The sequence below is a fragment of the Rhineura floridana genome, chromosome 8 (assembly GCF_030035675.1).
Source record: "Rhineura floridana isolate rRhiFlo1 chromosome 8, rRhiFlo1.hap2, whole genome shotgun sequence".
In the NCBI taxonomy this organism is placed as follows: Eukaryota; Metazoa; Chordata; class Lepidosauria; order Squamata; family Rhineuridae; genus Rhineura; species Rhineura floridana.
In genome coordinates this window covers 121,552,165-121,570,107 of record NC_084487.1, presented here as the reverse complement: position 1 = coordinate 121,570,107, position 17,943 = coordinate 121,552,165, and the positions used below count along the sequence as shown (strand labels likewise).

The following is a 17,943-nucleotide window of genomic DNA, read 5'->3' as shown; positions in this document are numbered from 1 at the left end:
TAATTGTACAATTACTTAAGCGTGCAGCATTTTTCATGCAATGCCCAAAAAAGAATGGGTGGTTTAATCTTGTGTGTGTGTGTATTTATGTGTCTGTGTTTTCTTTAATTGCAATCAGCCAATATCTTGACACCAGAATACCCTGAAAATGCAAACTTTATGCCATTTTTAATAGTGTCATTTTCATTGGAGTGAAACATTACACTGAGAAAACAAGTTTGGGGATCTCTTCAACTTCAACAGATTAACTCAAAATTATAAATGCATTTAACTTAAGACCTTCTGTCAACTTTCAGACACACTAATAGACACAGAGCAGAACAAGAGCCAGTGTGCTTAGAGTGTGAGGCCTGGGTTCAAATTTAAAATCCTTTACTAGTTCTATTCATTTGTGTAGTTCAGTGGCTGAGCCTAGACCAGTTACTATTTCTCTATCCAACTTACTTCACTGAGTTGTTATGAGAGATAAAGCATTATCTCTCTCTTCCCTTGCCCCCATTCCCATGTAAACCACCCTTATCTCCCCAGGAGAAAGGAAGCCTACACGATAAAATAATAATCATTCATTTCTTCTGTGAAAGGTTTTTATGGCACTGTACTGCTTTGATATTCTACGCCAGGGTGGGGAACCTGTTGCCCTCCAGCAGTTGTTGGACTCCAACTCCCATCAGTCCCAGCTAGTTTGAACAATGGTCAGGAATAATGGGATTTCGAGTCCAACAACATCTGGGAATCACAGGTTCCCCATTACCGCACATTGTTCATTTCTTTCTATCAAGTGTGTTCATACTTGGGGCCAGCTGACATATTCCTTTTACAGTGTGAAAGTTGTTCCCAATGACCGGCTCCTACATCTGTTCAGATTAGGGTTGCCAGGTTCAGGGCCTGAGACTGATCCTGTATCTTTAGGAGAAGAGAAAGTCAGCCAAGTGCAGGTGTTCTTGCAACTCTGTAATGGGAAAAACCACAAGGTGGAATTCTCCCTTCCCTCTGCACAACTTTTAAAGATACAGAAGACCTCTTGGTTGCCAGGCCAAGCCTCCAAGATGTCTTTTGTATCTTTAAAAGTTGTGGAGGGGGAAGAGAGAATTCCACCTTGTGGTTTTTCCCATTACAGTGTTGCAAGAACACCTGCACTTGGCTGACTTTCTCTTCTTCTAAAGATACAGGATCAGGATCAGGCCCTGAACTTGGCAACCCTAGTTCAGATGGATGTCCGCCTCATCTAGGTAGGGTGAGTTAGTGATGCTGTCTGTAATAATTCCACAACCAGGAAGTAGAACAGGGTTGAGAACTTTCTTAGAGCCAAAGGTAGGCTTCTTATCAGACCTGCCTGGGCCTAACTACTAACTAAAAACAAGAGAAAGTAAAGTGAAAGTAAAGTACCTGCTTTGCTCCTAGGGGGTCATGTGAAGTAGTTAGGGGACATTTCCAAGTTCCCAAATGCCATCAAGAAATATATATAGCAGTTCCCTTGCTAGTTTCTTCCTTCGATAGGGGCTTCTGAACCCTGACATGTAAAGTACCATTTTCCATATGTTATTGGTGTGCTCTGAGTGGCAGCCAAGGGGAATAGGCTTTGTGATGGCATCCATGCCAAACATAAAACATATCAGTTAGCTTTAAACAGTATTCACTAATAGGCAAAAAAAACCTTGCAGCTTAAGAATGTACCTATAGCCAACAGGTATTTCTATCAAACTTTAAAAAGCAGGGAAATTGGGCAGCTATAGTGAATGTACAAGGATAGCTGGAGACCTTATCTCCTCCCTGAGATGTTGTACTGCCCTACAAATGTGTAAAAATTGCAAACACCATTTAGGTTGGTGTTTCACAGACCAATCCATGTCCTGTGTAGCTTGGAAGAATTTGGTAACGTGTGCCTCTGAGCATATGGTGAGTGGTGGCAACACCTGCCATCCCCAAAGATGGAGAATTATATTTGTGTATGTTGGTTGGTGTTCTTCTTACTTTGCTTCTTTTCCGTGTTACTACTATTTCTACAGAGAATCTAACCTAGAAAATTATATTTCTCTCATAATTCATCCTAGAAATCTGTGTCAAATTTATTTTCATTACTTTCAAAGCCTTATAGCATATGATGAATGCCATATGATGGTGAAGACAGCCTTTTGCATTTCAAACCGGAGATTATGTTCTATTTCTATTTTGGGTGTGTTAATAGTTGAATGAACTGCAGTTTGATGTAAAATCAGAGTGATTACAATCAGAGCTTGGAAAAGTTACTTTTTTGAACTACAACTCCCATCAGCCCCAGCCAGCATGGCCACTGGACTGGGCTGATGGGAGTTGTAGTTCAAAAAAGTAACTTTTCCAAGCTCTGATTACAATATGTTGCTGCTTAAGCAATGAATGTAGCTGTTGGAAAAAACAAATTTGGCCTGTCCAAGATGCATGTTTTGAGCCTGCTATGCTTAAACCATTCCACTTAAGGAAAGGTGGGCATGGTCAATTAAAAACATAGAGCACACCTAGAAATTTGCTAGAATATATTTCGCCTCCCACTGTTTTATCTTATGCAATCTGAGACACTCCTCATGTCCATTGGATACTATTCTGCAGAATTCACAGAAACAGAAGCAAAAGAAAATGATTTACTATAGGAAACTTCACTAAAATTACAAAGTAAATCAAACATATTTAAAGTGACTATCTGAACTATATCAACTGTCTTAATTTTGTTGCTTCCTCCCTGCTAAAACAAGATCAGCACAGCACGTCTTGTTTATGTTATTTGGGCTGATTGCACGTGTTCCCACCACTCACCATATGCTCAGAGGCACATTACCAAATTCTTCCAAGCCAGACAGGAAGTGGATTGGACTTGGAAAGACCAACCCAAATTGTGTTTGTATTTTTACAAATTTGTAGGGCAGTATAATATCTCAGAGATGAGGTCAGGTCTCCTGCTCCCCTGGTGCATTAACTATAGCTGCCAATCTCTCTGCTTTTTAAAATTTGATAGAAATATCTGTTGGCTATAGGTACATTCTTAAACCACAAGGTGTTTGTTGTTGTTGTTTTGTCTATTAGTGAATTTCTCTGCTTTTTAATCTGGAAGGTAAGAAATGGGATCCTGTGCAAGTTTGCTGAGAATGAATTGATCATTTGCATACTTATTGAGTGCAATGGGATTTATTCCCCTGCAATCATGCTTAGGATAGGCAAAACTGACCATGAGGGGATGGGGAAGGGAGGAGGAGGAAGGGCAATGGAGGGGAGGAGGGGGAGGAGAGCAGGCAGGAGCGGAGGGGGGAGGAGGGGAGGTTTGATATTTTGCATGCTTATTGAATTGAGTGGATTTACTCTTGTGCAACCATGCTTCGGATAGGTGAAACTGACAATGGGGGAGGAAGAGAGAGGGCTGAAGTGGGCAGGGGAGGAGGAAGAAGAGAGAAGGGAGGGGAGGAGGAAGGGAGAGGAGAGGGGAAGGAGAGGGGAAAGGCAGGTCTGATCATTTGCATGCTTATTGAATTCAATGGAAATTACTCCCACACAATAATGCTTCAAATAGGTAAAAATGACCATGGAGGAGGTGGAGGGGACAGGAGAGGGAAGGAGGAAGGGAGGAGAAGGAGGGAGAAAGGATTGGAAGGGAATGGGGAGGGGAGAAAGGAGGGGAAGGAAGTGGGAGGGAATGGGCAAAAGGGAAGGGATAGGAGGGAGGAGGAAGAGGGGAGGGCAGGTTGATCATTTGCATGCTTTCTTGAGTTCAATGGGATTTGCTCCTGTACAATCATGCTTAGGAAAGGTGAAAATGACCTGGGGAAGGGGCAGGTAGGGAGGATGAGGGGAAAGGGGGAGAGAAGGGGAGGAAGGGTAGGGGTAGGGAGGAAGGGGTAGGGGAGGAGATTGGGTGGGTGGGTGCCCACTGGTCAGGGGAAAAGAGCCTTTCCTTCCCAAAAGGAAAACATTGTGAACAGTATCATTGCTTTTCTAGTCTCCCACCCAAATTTAAACCAAAGCTCTCCCTGGCTACATCCACACCAGACCTTTAATTAACTTTAGACAGTCATGGCTTCCCAAAAAAAATCCTGGGAAGTGTAGTTTGTGAAGGGTGATGAGAATTGCTAGGAGAGGCCCTATTTCCCTCACAGAGCTACAATCCGCAAAAGAGGGGCTGACTGTTAAATCACTCTGGCCAGTGGAGCTGTCATGGGAATAGGAGTCTCCTAACAACTCTCAGCACCCTTCACAAATAACACTTCCCAGGATTCTTTGGGGGCAGCCATAACTGTCTAAAGTGAAATAAATGTCTGGCGTGGGTGTGAATCTGTGAATCTGGCTTTTAGAACACTGACAGTTCTTACTGAGCATGCCAAACACTATAGTAGACTTCAGTGTTACATTTCTTAAATTAATTAAAAATCAGCCTTGCATTTTTTAAAAAACTTTTAAACCGCAGAAGATGAAGGTAAGAGTATGGGGCAAGCTCAGTAATAGGATTACAGGTACTCTGTGAACATGGCCTATTTTTTAATTAATTTCAACAAATTATGAGACCACTGACAGAAACAAGTTCAACAGGGGACTGGATTTTTTCCCCTCTTGTTTTACACTTTGTACTCTTGATTCTTTCTGACTGTTTTGTGTACCACCATGGAAACTTAGAGGGATGTTGAGCAAATGTTTCTGAGTACAGGACTATAAGTCTTGTAAGGTTTTGTTTTGAAATGAGCTTACAGAAAGCATCAGAATGGCATGGGTGGTATTTTCAATTTAACATTGCGGAATGCGAAAAATCCATGCTGCTGTAGTATACAGCCACTTTTGTGGCTGTATAATACCTCATGCAGTGCCCACCCACAATTCCTATGGCACTGTGAAAGTGATGGAGGCTGACGAGTATGCTATCATTCTTTTCTTCATTCCTCTGTCTGTCTGTCTGATGCACACACACATTGTTTCTATGATGGTTCCCTGTCCCCTCTGAGGGAGGGAAGAAGGCTGCCCTTAACCCTCTTCCTGACTCTTCCTTCCTTTCAGGGCAGAGACACAGATGGCTTATTGGCTTCAACTTGAACTCTCTTTTCCACTACCTTTCATCATCAGATCCAAAGCTGCATCTGATTCCTGTTTCTCTTCCCTTGCTTACATGTAGTAATTTCATTGTCATAGCTTGTCACCATTACAATGAGGCCACCCCTACCATCACCATCTGACTACCCATGGCAGTACCACAATGGACCTTTTGTGCTTTGCAGAGAAGTCATCACGTTCTTATGGTCAGAAGATCTTTGCTTTGCAAGTCATCCATCGCAACCGCACCATAACCTTGAATTATGGGAAGTTAGGCCCTCGTGTAAGAGATAATTAATGGCCAAAGGAAACACAGAAATGTCCAGTTGAAGAACTGTGTGTAAAAAATGTAGTTATTTCTGCGTGGGTGGTTTTGGGTATTGCTTGGCTGTGTGTGTGTATATAGGTGGCAATTTAAAAAAAGGTTCAGTGGTGTTTAAAAGGGTTTTAATAAGAAATGAAAAGCAGTACTTCCATAAACTCTTTTAATGCCCTCTTAGCGACTTTTAAGCTACTTTTCACAGGTATGAAGTCTACTTTTATGCTCCAAAAAAGAGATGTTCCTATGTAATGGGTTTGGATTACAAACTCAGTGTTTCAGGATGATGCAGAGAACTGGTTTTGATCAACAAACTGATTTGAAGATATACATTAAGGCTGCAATCCTAAATTGGGCAGGCGGGTGGGTGGGTGAGTAAGTGGGGGTGGAAACTAAGGTAAGTAAAAATGACACATTACATGCCCTCAGACATTGCTTGGTGTGGAAGCTTGTTGAGGCATTTTTTAAAGGGCAGTATGTCATGTGTGTGGTGACATTTTGGGGGGTGGCCATTGTCATCACACACACACATTTTCATTTGCTCCTCACCTAACATAATCTAGCCATTTTGTTTCCGGCAGCCCAAACATGAGCATGTCCAAAAATGACTCCACACAGTACATGTGATGGATTGCCTCAGAGACTGTAATCACCCTATTAATAATACTAAGAATGATAATGATAATAATATTGTGTAAAAGGTCTTACGCAAGACCTCTGTCACTCCTGCGCCATCCTTATACAAATCTAATGAGACATACACCAGCAGTTAGAATTTCCAGGGGAAAGAGGACTCCCCCCCTCATTGCCCTCCTCAGCATTTCCCTTTTGCTGCTGTTAGTCTCCTCCGGAGGAGCAAAGAGGGAGCCAATAAATCGTCCAGACTAGGGAAAAGACCCCTCCTTCTCTGCACTGCATTTAAGACAGGCTACTGAGGCTCTGTGGAATGCAACAAGATCTGCAGCGGCAGCTGGAATTTTATTGTTTGTTAACTATCTTTCACATTCAGTCTGGATTATTTCTTTCGTAATATCAGATTTATTCGATGTTTGCTAAATTGTTGATTTTTGTCCTATTTGATTTTTTAAATATGTTTTCTAAGCTGACTTCTTCCCCCCCCCCGTCCCAGTGCTTTATATTTTAGGAACATAGGATGGTCCTTTGGTCCATCTATCTCAGTATTGTCTATACTGACTAGTAGCAGCTCTCTAGGATTACAGACTGGGTACATTCCCAGTCCTACCTGGAGACTGAATCTGGGACTTTCTGCATGTAAAACAGATGCTCTACCCCTGACTTATGGATAAGTGACTGTTTGTTGAAGCCACTTTCGGCACAGCTCACTGTGGAAATGCAACATATAAATAAACTAAATCAAATCTTATACAAGCCAGGTAAATATCACTCTTGTGCAAGACTTTGGTATTAAAAAATAAAATAAATGCAATTTGAAATTCCCCCTCCCCCCCTCAAACCTCAATTTTTCCTATTATGAGACATGATCATTAAGGCTGGTAACGTTTGCTCTTGTAGACCTTCTGCGGTCTTGTTTTGTTCTGCTTAAAAATGTGTGTCTGTATGGGTACACAAAAACTTGAACATGTACCCAGAATAGAAAAGGGTAGTGGGAATGTGTGGAAGCTCATGCACCAAACACAGAGAAAATGTGAACTTTTATGGCCCATTTGTAATATTAGGCCCACATGTGGAAGCACCTTATATGATTGTACCCACAGGCTGGTCTATCTGTACAATTAACTCCAGATTAGAAAACACAGCTCTGACTTTACTGCAAGTAGCATTTTCTAATGATGCAGAACCACAAGTAATGCCTGCCTATGCAAACTGTGACAGACGAAGTGTGGGCCTCTATATTCCAAGCACTTCTCCTAAGCTAGGATTTTATAACTTGCAGAGCTAGAAACATTCATTCAAATGGTAATTTCTTGGCTTCAATTTCATGGACAGTTGTGCACGCCTCTGTCCAGAAGTTCCAGATGTTCATCAGAGCACCCACATAATGTTAGGATGAAGTCTTGGACTCAACATAAGGAATTACACAGGGATGCCACTGCCTGCAATTGTATATATGACTATACTGTGCAGTAAAACAGGTTTCTGGGCTATAAAACAGAGGCCATACATCCTACAATGACATACGCTTACTCTCTTACCACTGAGCCAGTAATGTTCAGAAATATCTGTCCTGATGTAATGGTGGTCTTGTGATGAGCCCAGAGAACGTGTTAAAGCAGTATCCTTGCCAAGGAAATCCAAGGCAGTTCCAGAATAAAGGTATTCGTCTACAGATGGAAAACAAACAGCAAAGCATTCTTTAACACCTTGGCATACAGAGAGCGGTTGTTTTTATTTTGTACATGATTCCCAAAGAGGCAAGTACTCAAGTAGAACTATTGCAAATGTTTTTTCCCCTGGAACTGATCACCTTTCATTAATAAAAACTGCCTAAGTTGATCAGACCATCTACTCCAGTATTCCAGTAGGCAGTCAAATGCCTCTGGGAAGCTCACATTCGGGGAATGATGGTGATGACCTTCCCTTGTTAGTCCCTAGCATCTGGGATTCAAAGCAACAAGTGGGACCTGCAACAAAATGTAGCAGTGTAGTAATCCTGTTCAGTTTTCCATTCAGTCAGTTATGCCTTCCTCCATTTCTCTCCCTTCCTCTCTGGCAACACTCAGCATTCTGTGGCAACTGACCACATTCTCTCCTCATTGGGATGTTGGGGGAGGGTGCCATTTAAGGGATTTTTTTTAAAAAAAAGAAAGACTGAGATACTTCAGCAAATCTCCATTTAGACAGCATAACTAATCACTCTACAAATATATTGAATTCACTGAAATCAGTTGAGGCTGAAAACCAGAAAATCAGAACACTTGAAAGCAGTCTATGCCGCCCAACAAGATCAGCCACACAGGACCTTCTCTCAATCCCGCCAACTAAAACAGCTAGGTTGGCGGGGACAAGAGAGAGGGCATTTTCAGTGGCGGCCCCCACTCTCTGGAACTTCCTCCCGTATGACCTTCGACATGCCCCTTCCCTGAATGTATTCCGCCAAGCTTTGAAGACCTGGCTCTGCAGACAGGCCTTTGGGACTTACGGGGAGGGTTAAATTTTTATGACGAATAGCCTACTACTCTGTACTGGAACTGTTTTATTGTTTTATTGTTATATTGTATTTTATGATGTATTTTATTATGATGTAATGTATTGTTGTTAAATTGTACGTCGCCTAGAGTGGCCATTGGCCAGATAGGCGACCCACAAATTAAATTATTATTATTATTATTATCTAATTATTGCAATGTGACAGAAAGAGTGTCCTCCTCTACTCTACAGCTTGAGTATGTTATGCCATCAAAAACGTGCTATGTGTATGACACTACCAAGCAAGTTTTCTATCTGCTTATTTTTATACCTGTTTGACCCCCATCACTTTCAAATTATTCAATTTTTTTTTGCATCTGTGGACACCCAAACCCATCAGTTTCTATACAGTTTCTATATATTGGCTGGACAAACAATTTCAACACACTTTTGTTTTTAATCTAGTGGGGAAAATTTCCAAATTCTTGATTTACATTATGCTCAGGGGGGCCAGATTGGATCTGATTCTAAACATGTTGCTGGCATTCAAAACAGCAGCTGTGCATTTTAGCTTCCCCCTCTTGTACACCCCATCCTGCTTCCTGGTGTTGTAGCCTTCCCTGCCAGTGGCAACTGATGATCTGGTGGTGGAGGCGGGGGAATGCAGAATGTCAGGACACAAGGTAAACTCTTCTCATTATTATGGATGGAAAGGGGGAGGTAGATCAACAGATGCTGCTTTCAGCATCAGGCACAGTGATGGTATCACATCTAGTAGTCACTATAGAATGTCTTTCAAGAACACACATTATGCTTTATGTATTTATAGTCTGGATCTGCTTTTTGTGTATGTAAATGAACATAAGAGGTTATTTTTTAAAAAAAAATGGGCCATTTTCAAACAATACAACTTCTTTGTGAAGTGATCACAGCACATTTTGAAAGGTAGAAGTCATAATGAAGAATGAACTGTGTAATAAATGTCTGCTAACTGACAGACATGCTCAGTGACTGATAAATCAGCAGGATTAAAAGAAACAGCCCATCTTGCTTTAACCTCTGATGACAAGGACCTTTCACCACTTGGCTTGTTCTTTGATCTCTTGCACGTCTGTTATTTCCTATGAAGTACTTGGAGGACACATATTGTTAAGAGAAGATGAACATCGAATAGTGAAATAACAATGGTATAAAAAGTGATATGCTTGGGTGCACTTAGTAAAGTTGTTTGGGTGCACTTAATGCAGGTTTTCAAACAGGCAAAATGTTCATGCAAGTTTTTTCTAGATTTGTTTCCATTTTGCATCCTTAAATTGTTGTCCTTCCTTTTCAGATCTGACTCACACATCAGCTTTCTTCTATGTGATCCTTCCAAATGATTCCCAGTTACTGCCAAAATTTCTCCAGAGTGAATCTGAAGTGACTGTAGGAGTTCTGTCTCAAATAAAACAGCGAAGACATTGCAGTGAAAGCCAAAAGAGTTTCAATAAGTCACAGAAATTTCCCTGATGGGATGTGGAACAGAGCAAGGGAAAGAGCATGTCTATAGATGTCACAGAGAAACAGATACAGGTAGCATCAGCTAGAAGGAATTTCTACAATCCTGGTATCACATCGCTCACATTCATCAGAATCACTGAAGGTAGACAGGGCTTATTTACCATTACTAGCTGTATAGAAGATGGAATTTTGGCAGATAGTGCTTGTCATGCAAGAAGGATTAAACTGCATTGTTAAAATGCTCAATTTAATCCTGGGCTATCTACCTGCTTTAAGAGTTCCTCCAGAACACCATATGCCCTGGATCCAACAGAAGTTTGTGAACAGCTATAGTGATTGTTTCTCAGCACAGGGAGTCTTGAATTATTCCATGTGTGGACCAGTGACATGTTTGATCTCTATGCTAAAGAACACAACCGCACCTACAACAGGAGAGATACCCCAGGGATCACTTGCATATGGCAGGACGTTTTGAATCTTTTTGAGTAGTGCTATATTCAATCTGGTCTCCACTGCTGACATGCCTCTTCTTCTCATTATCTTCTAACTCTCCTGTTTGTTCGTTTAGCAGCTATTCTTGCAGCTGCTCGAGAGTTAAAGGGCTCATGTTCTATGGAGCAGGCATGTACTAGGTATGTTAAGGATGGAATGCCTCCTGTAGTAGTCCCTACCCTTGGCAGGAGGGTGGAGGTTGTCCTCGTAAGTGGTTCTAGAAAGGAACTGCAGAGTGAGAGGTGAGGTCAAAGCTATTTACTAAACAGTAAGGGTCATTGGGAAGCATCTGCTTTGCATGCAAGTGGTCCCAGGTTCAGTCACTGCCAATATTGCTCGGAATATTGCTCTGTCTGAAACTCTGAGGAGCCACTGCCAATCAGGGTAAACAATACTGAGCTAGATGGACCAATGATCTGATTCAATATAAAGGCAGGCTCCTATGTTCCTGTGAGCAGACAGTATGGGGGCCTCCCTGTCCCATGAGATCTCATCCTCCTTCATGAAGTCTCTTAACAAAGAGGCACTTTGCCGATTGTCTCCCAGTGCTTTTCATCCTTCAAATCTTCAGAGCCCTCTTCTGATAAGAGAAATGGTGGGGTCCTTGGCTATGACATGTCATCCCTGTCTTCCCTTGCATCTGGCCACCAGACATACAACCCAATTCACACTGACATTCATCTGTGTGCGTACCTCCGGAGAGTTGCCATGAAGAATGCAGACAACATGCATGTGGGAACCAGCCCCAGAATCAAGCCCCATTAAGGTTCATTCTGTCTGGTATTTTAAAAATTATAAAATGAAATAGGAACTAAGTTTTGTGGTCCTATTTCTTAGCAGAGATATAAAAATGCAAGCAGCAGAGTGAGGTAAAACCAGTCCACACCTTCCCTAGGCACAAATAACAACAGACACAATCTTCTTAGGTAAAAGATGAAGAATATTTACTCACGACCTTTCATATGTTCAGAAACATTGGCTCTAGCTTAGATGAAAGAAAAAGTAGAAGTCTCAGTCCATCTTAGTCTTTAGTAGTGATGCTCTCAGAAGAGAGCATCTCCCATGCGGCCTCTCCCAGAGGTAAAAAGATCAGCAATGGAGGTTATTCAAAAATCTCCAGGACAAAGGAGGAGGAAGCCAGGTAACTAATCCCACCCATTAGGAAGTTACATCATGGTAAACTGATACATGGGATATTTCCCCTTAAAGTGAACATGCAAGTTTGCCTATTCCAACACATTCACCCTGGGCATTGCCTCTGAAGACTATATTCACCAGCATGTCTGGCTTGTCACTTCAGTGGTAAGCTTGTCCACATATAAATTTCTGACAATTAAAGGCTGGGTTTACTTTTTAGCATGGCCGCATGGAGTCTGCTTTAAGTTGATCCAACTCTAAGTGGTGGCAGACAGTTGCTGTACCACTTTCATGTAAAGCATGAAAGTCTCCTTTCCAGATGTTTGTGGTGAGGTGGAGAAAGCTGAGCAAACCACACACAATAATAAAACAGTTTTTGATGCAATGGCAGTTGCTATGCAGACGGGTTTTTATTTTAGCTGGTCCTGGCCAAGGATATGAGCAGCCTGTACCCAAATCCAGGTACAGAATGGACATTAATGTCCAAGCCAGAGGTTTTTTGCTGCTAGAACAGGATCTGAGGACTTTTACTCAATCCCAGAATTTGCAGTTAGAGCTGTTTCTTTTGTTTGCTCTATGAGCTGACCAGCTGTTAGATTGCCTGGCCAATCCCAAAGGACTCAGGGTGCCTGCCAGTCAACGGGGAGGGAGCTAATGTTGCACACCACTGTTGTCATCAGAGCATGGGCGTGGGCAGAAGGTAGATTATAGATCAGCAAGATCTGACTCTCAACTGTTTAATAACAAAAAGGCTGCAGCATTGGGAATCACAAGCAGGAAGAAACCGTTGTGCTTAGGTCCTGCTTGCGAGCTTCCATAGGTATCTGGTTGGCCACTGGGAGAAGAGGATGTTGTTCTAGATGGGCCACTGGCCTGATCTAGGAAGCTCTTCTTATATTTTTAAAATGGGACTTTCTAGGAAAGACCATAATGCTGGGAAAAACAGAAGGGAGTAGAAAAAGAGGAAGACCAAACAAGAGATGGACTGATTCCATAAAGGAAGCTGACCTGAACTTACAAGATCTGAACAAGGTGGTTCACGACAGATGCTATTGGAGGTTGCTGATTCATAGGGTGGCCATAAATCATATATTAAAGGCATTTAACAACAACAAATGTTAAATAGCGCTGCCTAGGAACGTGCTAGAATTCTGGCAGTTTGCTTATTCTCAACTGCTGAAGATCGGATATTAAAGTAGCAAATTTCCACAGCTATTTTTGAAAATGATTTTTTTTAAAAAAAAAAATCTGCTTCTAAAACATAAATTGTAAGAACGATGATTTATCAATATTTCCATTTAAATAACAATATTTCCTTCAAAATATATTTCTTTTTAAAATACCTATATTAATCTCAATGTTTTCTCACTCAGAAAAAAATACCAAGGCTCAGTCAAAGCAGCAGCTAGCAGTTACAGAACAAACTCGAATCAATGCCAGCCTGTTAGATTGACAGAATGCTTTCAAACCAGCACCAGCCAATGGATCCCATCCCTAGTGCTGTCACAACTTGCTGTTCATTAAAATTGCCAGAGGGGAAAAATATCCTATGGCTGACCTTGGGCTAATTGTTCATGTCAAACTCAGTGCTTCTCACCTGTAAAAATATGGGTATTAAAGTTGCCTTTGACAATGTCTTTCTGCATTTCTGCTAGCCATTTTTAGAGTTTTATCATCTGTTGTAACTCAGACACAAATGTGTACTTATATGAAGGTTATCCCAGGGAACGGCTCATGAAGAGTATTATGGAGTTGGTTCAGCCCCCTGAACCACCAATTTGCAAAAGGCTCCACCTCCGCTATTTTATACCTGGCCTTGGTTGATGGATGCCATAGTTCTAACACACAAAATAGATCCTGCAAGCCTGATGTCTGCCCACGCTTGCCTCAGCACACACAGTCCTACAAAACGTCCTTCTTAGTATAAGAACTTGTACTTAGTCCAAGTCTCAGCCAGCAAGGTTTGCAATTTGAACCCCAGATATTTTCCAATGTAGTCAGCAAAGTTCTACTCAGAGTAAACCCATTCAAAAGGAATCTAAGTTATTCTTGTCTATTAAAATTATTGGGTATACTCTTGAGTAGGACTATCATTGAACACTACCCTTTGATACTGGGTTCACACTTTAGGATGCAAACGGACTACAGACATAGAACAGATTTGTTTTTAGATATCTTGCGCTTTCATTGTTTCAACCATTGATGTATCTTCTCTTTATGACTTTTCAAAGAGACAACAATGTATCACAGAACATTGCTAAACACTATAATAAATCATTGCTTTTGTCTCAAAGAAAAGAGACTAGAGGAATTTTCCAAGCAGCTTTTAAAGAATGCTTTATGGTCATTTAAAAGATGTAGGGTATCCTGAGACAGACAACCCCTATTGTTTTTTCTTTTATTTTCTTTTTTTTAATAATGGAAGTCTTGGACCTCAGCAGGGTCAGGATTAGGAATCATCAATCTCATTATCTGAGAATAAAGGATGAACATTAGTCATATTCTTTTTATAAATACACCATGACCAATCCTTCAAGGAAACTTAATACAACTTCTCTTTGGCCACAAATAAGAATGTCAGGGCGCAGCTCTTTTATTTTATAAAAGGCATGCAACTTGATTGACAAGGTAAATGAAAATGGATAGATGCTAGGGAACAATAACTGTGGCAAAGATAGCCCATGTACATGCTAAAATTAAGAGATCAGGCTAACCCTCCATGGCAGCAAGTATCCAACTCTACTCCTATATATAATTCAAGGCAGGAAGAAGACAGGGTGATATTGCTCTTTCATGTAGTGTCTAAGAGTCCAATCTTAACCATGTCTATTCAGAAGTAAGACCTATTAAGACATGATGTTGTCCCAGGAAAGTGGGGCTAGGATTACAGCTATTTTGTTAAAGAGGATTGGGCTGAAATTGCTCAGAAAATAATAAGCTTCTCCTGAACTATTGGAGAGTTTCAGTCCTCCCCTAGAAACTTTTTGGTGAAATGACCTGCCTTTTTTTGCCATCAATGAATTTTGTGGTGCAACTGTTGATGCAGGTTTAATATTATTTGAATAGTATTGACAGAATCAATAGGTTTCATCCCTAGTCCTTTGGGTCTTCCTCACGTATCCCACTGCTTCCATCATCTGACAATATAAGATAAGTTTCATTCAATGTTAAGTGAGCCAAAATGTCTCAGAAGAGAAAAATTTCACCTCTCTACCCAAATATTTGGAAAAATGCCCTTCATCGCACCTCAGCCAAATATTTTGGGTGGCTGTTTTCACTCTGCCCTACTAATAAACAGGACTTTTCCCAAGTGAATGCACTTCACATAAGGGTGGTAGAAGCAACTACTCTGGAATTCATACACAAATACAACGTGAATCAAGGAGCTTTTTAAAAAAGACTTCTTTTAAAAAAATTGCAGATGCAGAAATATGGCAAACTGGACTTAAGATTGGAAAATTAGAAACTGAGAGAAACTAAAATTAACAGACTCATGGCTATGAGGGGGTAAACAACTATTTTTTTAAAAAAAATACTTAGGTATGTTGGCATTTATTTATTTATTTTGCAACTTTCAGATGTTTGAAACACTTCACATAGATTATTGTAATGTAATGTGGTTGAGGTTTATTATTTCCATGTAGCAGATTGGAGGTGAGGGGGTAGTAGACTGAGGCTTAGAAAGTGGACTGCCATGTAGTGAGTTCATCACAGAAGGGAAATCTAAACTAGGGACTTTCTGATTCATAACTCAGTCACTTAATCAATATGCAACACCAGCTCTTAAATTAAATGGTCTTATTATGCTGTGATGGGAGAGCCAGTGTGGTGTAGTGGTTAGAGTGTTGGACTTATGACCTGGGAGACCAGGGTTCGATTTCCCTCACAGCCATGTAGCTCACTGGGTGACCTTGGGCCAGTCACTGCCTCTCAGCCTCAGAGGAAGGCAATGGTCAACCACCTCTGAATACCGCTTACCATGAAAACCCTATTCATGGGGTCGCCATAAGTCGGAATCGACTTGAAGGCTGTACATTTTTTATATTATGCTGTGATAAGTAGGAAATCACCACCCATGATAAAATCTTACCTGCCATGACAGATGCAAAAGGCTGTTGAGGATCAAAAGGACATTTCAGTCTGCCAGACTCCAAGTTCTGAGCTTCAAATCTGAACACCACTTCCTACATATAAAGGATATATTCATTAGTTCAGTGTTGCAGTCAGGAATAATTCAATTTCTGGCATATATATGAAATGGAGGTGAACTGAATTATAAGTCTCAGATTCTCTTTGCAATTTTCTTTAGCTGCCTTGTATTTCTTTTTCATGTGCAGATTTATGTTCTCTTCATCAAAAAGCAAAACATTACACTGGGCGAGACTGTATATCAGGTTTTTTATATTCAAACTAAAAAGTGGATTTGATATTTTTAAAAGCCAGCCCAGGTTGGGCAAGGGGAGAACCCTGCCAAGTTGTGTGCAAGAGTGGCTCCATTCCTTCTCAGTGCAAGATTTACTCACTACTCAGTGGAGCCACAGCCTGGCCACACATAATGAACATTGGCATTCTATCTTTGCAGGAGCTTAAGGACAAAGACAGACATAGTGTAAGAGGACAACTTACACAAAAGCTTCTTCCCGTCTTTGCAACTGAACCAACAGACGTTACCCTTTCCATCCCAGCCTTGAACTCAACGACTTGTCTACCACTCCTGCCACCTGTAGCTGGGGAAAGTCAGTAAAGCATACCACAGCCACAGAAGTAAGAGGATCACCCATTCCTCAACTGGTAGCAGACTGTAGCATGGGGAGCCAAATCCTCTAACTTTGTGCAGGGTTCCAAGGGAGAGAAGGAGGAAAGAGCACAACCTCTACTAGGACCCATGCAAAAAATAACTGGATATTTTCTGCAACTGTCTCCAGTCAGAGAAGATGGAGGCCGCAGCAGGAGGAGGACAGGTAGCCTGTCTGGAGCATGGAAGGTGTTGGTGGTTAGAGATAAGACTGATACTTGAGCCCTGAGTTCACTTCACTTGTGAATCGCTGTTGTTCCTATTCACATCTCTTTTCACCCAATGGGTTGCTAAGAGACTGTCTTGAAAGACTGACATGTGATTTGACAGCCTTCCCCTTCAGGATGACAAACTCTTCAGATCTTTTACATGCAAGAAAGCCTGGTATTTAGAATTACTGGTGAATGAGATATTACAGAGAGACATTTATTTATTGAGAGGATTTATATACCGCCTTTTGCACAAGCCACAATGTGGCTTACAGGGAAGTCAAATAAAAATAAAAAGAATCCATAAAATAACACAGCCCTTAAAATAACAACATAATAACTCATAACAAATCACTAAACACCAATTACTAGTAGAAGAAGCTACTAATCAATTTGTCTAATCAGGTCTTTCCTCAAAACGCCTACCAAAAAAGGCGTATCTCAACCAACTGCATAAAACTATAAAGAGATGGGGCCAGGTGCACCTCAGTAGGGAGGGACTTCAGCTACCCCATAAAACACCCTTCCTTAGGCTCTCACACCAAGTACTTCTCCCTGTGTGGAGACAACCAAAAGGGCCTCATCCTGTGACTAGCTCACAAGGGGCCAATTAAGCATTCAAACAGAACAGGCAGCGCTAATAGGATCATCCCTACAGACTACCTTGTGTGGGAGCACTCATGGCAGCAGGGGTCAAACACAGTCCCTTCTCCCCTCACACACATGTGCATTCACCAATGCTGGAAGGCCTGGGACAGGTAAAGACTATGTACATGGTACAGTAAAGGAATTTGGCAATCAAACCCAGCTAATAAAAATCCACCAACAACTGCAGCTTCTTTTCTGGACACAGGAATATCTACATTCTTCTGATAGATTTTGTTATATTTTGTTAGTAGCTATGTTTGTAGATCTGCCACCTCTGAATAGGGTTCTGTGAAGGGCTCCAGTCTAGCTCCAAATAAATAAAACAAATTAATAGTTACATAGTCTTACAGGGCCACAACGTGAAAGGAAACGGTGTCATGGAGGATAAGACAATTGGTAACAACAGCAAAATAGAAACCCCATGTTCCAAAGCAGTCCACCTTTTAATAGAAGATGCTAGGAGCAAAGAGGGGGTGGCTGCCGTCTTCACACCCAGTTTGTGAGCTACCCAGGAGCCTCTGGCTGGAACTGTAGACTGATCCAGCTGGGCAGTTCTCATGTCCTTACATCTGTACATTTATGATAACAGAAGGCATGGAGCAGCTGATCGTTGGCATCAACATCAATGGCAGGAGGCCTAGATTTTTAATCTCTTTGCGCTGAACTATGTGACCCTTTTGGAGAGGGATTTACAT

The 17,943-nt window shown here is 41.3% G+C and overlaps 1 protein-coding gene across 3 annotated transcripts in view; it reads right to left on the bottom strand.

The window, feature by feature from the left end:
* The window catches only part of SEMA3D (semaphorin 3D), a 241,906-nt gene that overhangs the window by 84,492 nt on the left and 139,471 nt on the right, over positions 1 to 17,943 (bottom strand). For all 3 annotated transcript variants that reach the window (XM_061582310.1, XM_061582313.1, XM_061582312.1), the window contains 2 exons: positions 15,687 to 15,780; positions 7,534 to 7,662 (listed from right to left, as the gene is read on the bottom strand). In XM_061582310.1, the coding sequence (XP_061438294.1) occupies positions 7,534 to 7,662; positions 15,687 to 15,780 (223 nt within the window). The remainder of the gene's footprint in view (positions 1 to 7,533; positions 7,663 to 15,686; positions 15,781 to 17,943) is intronic.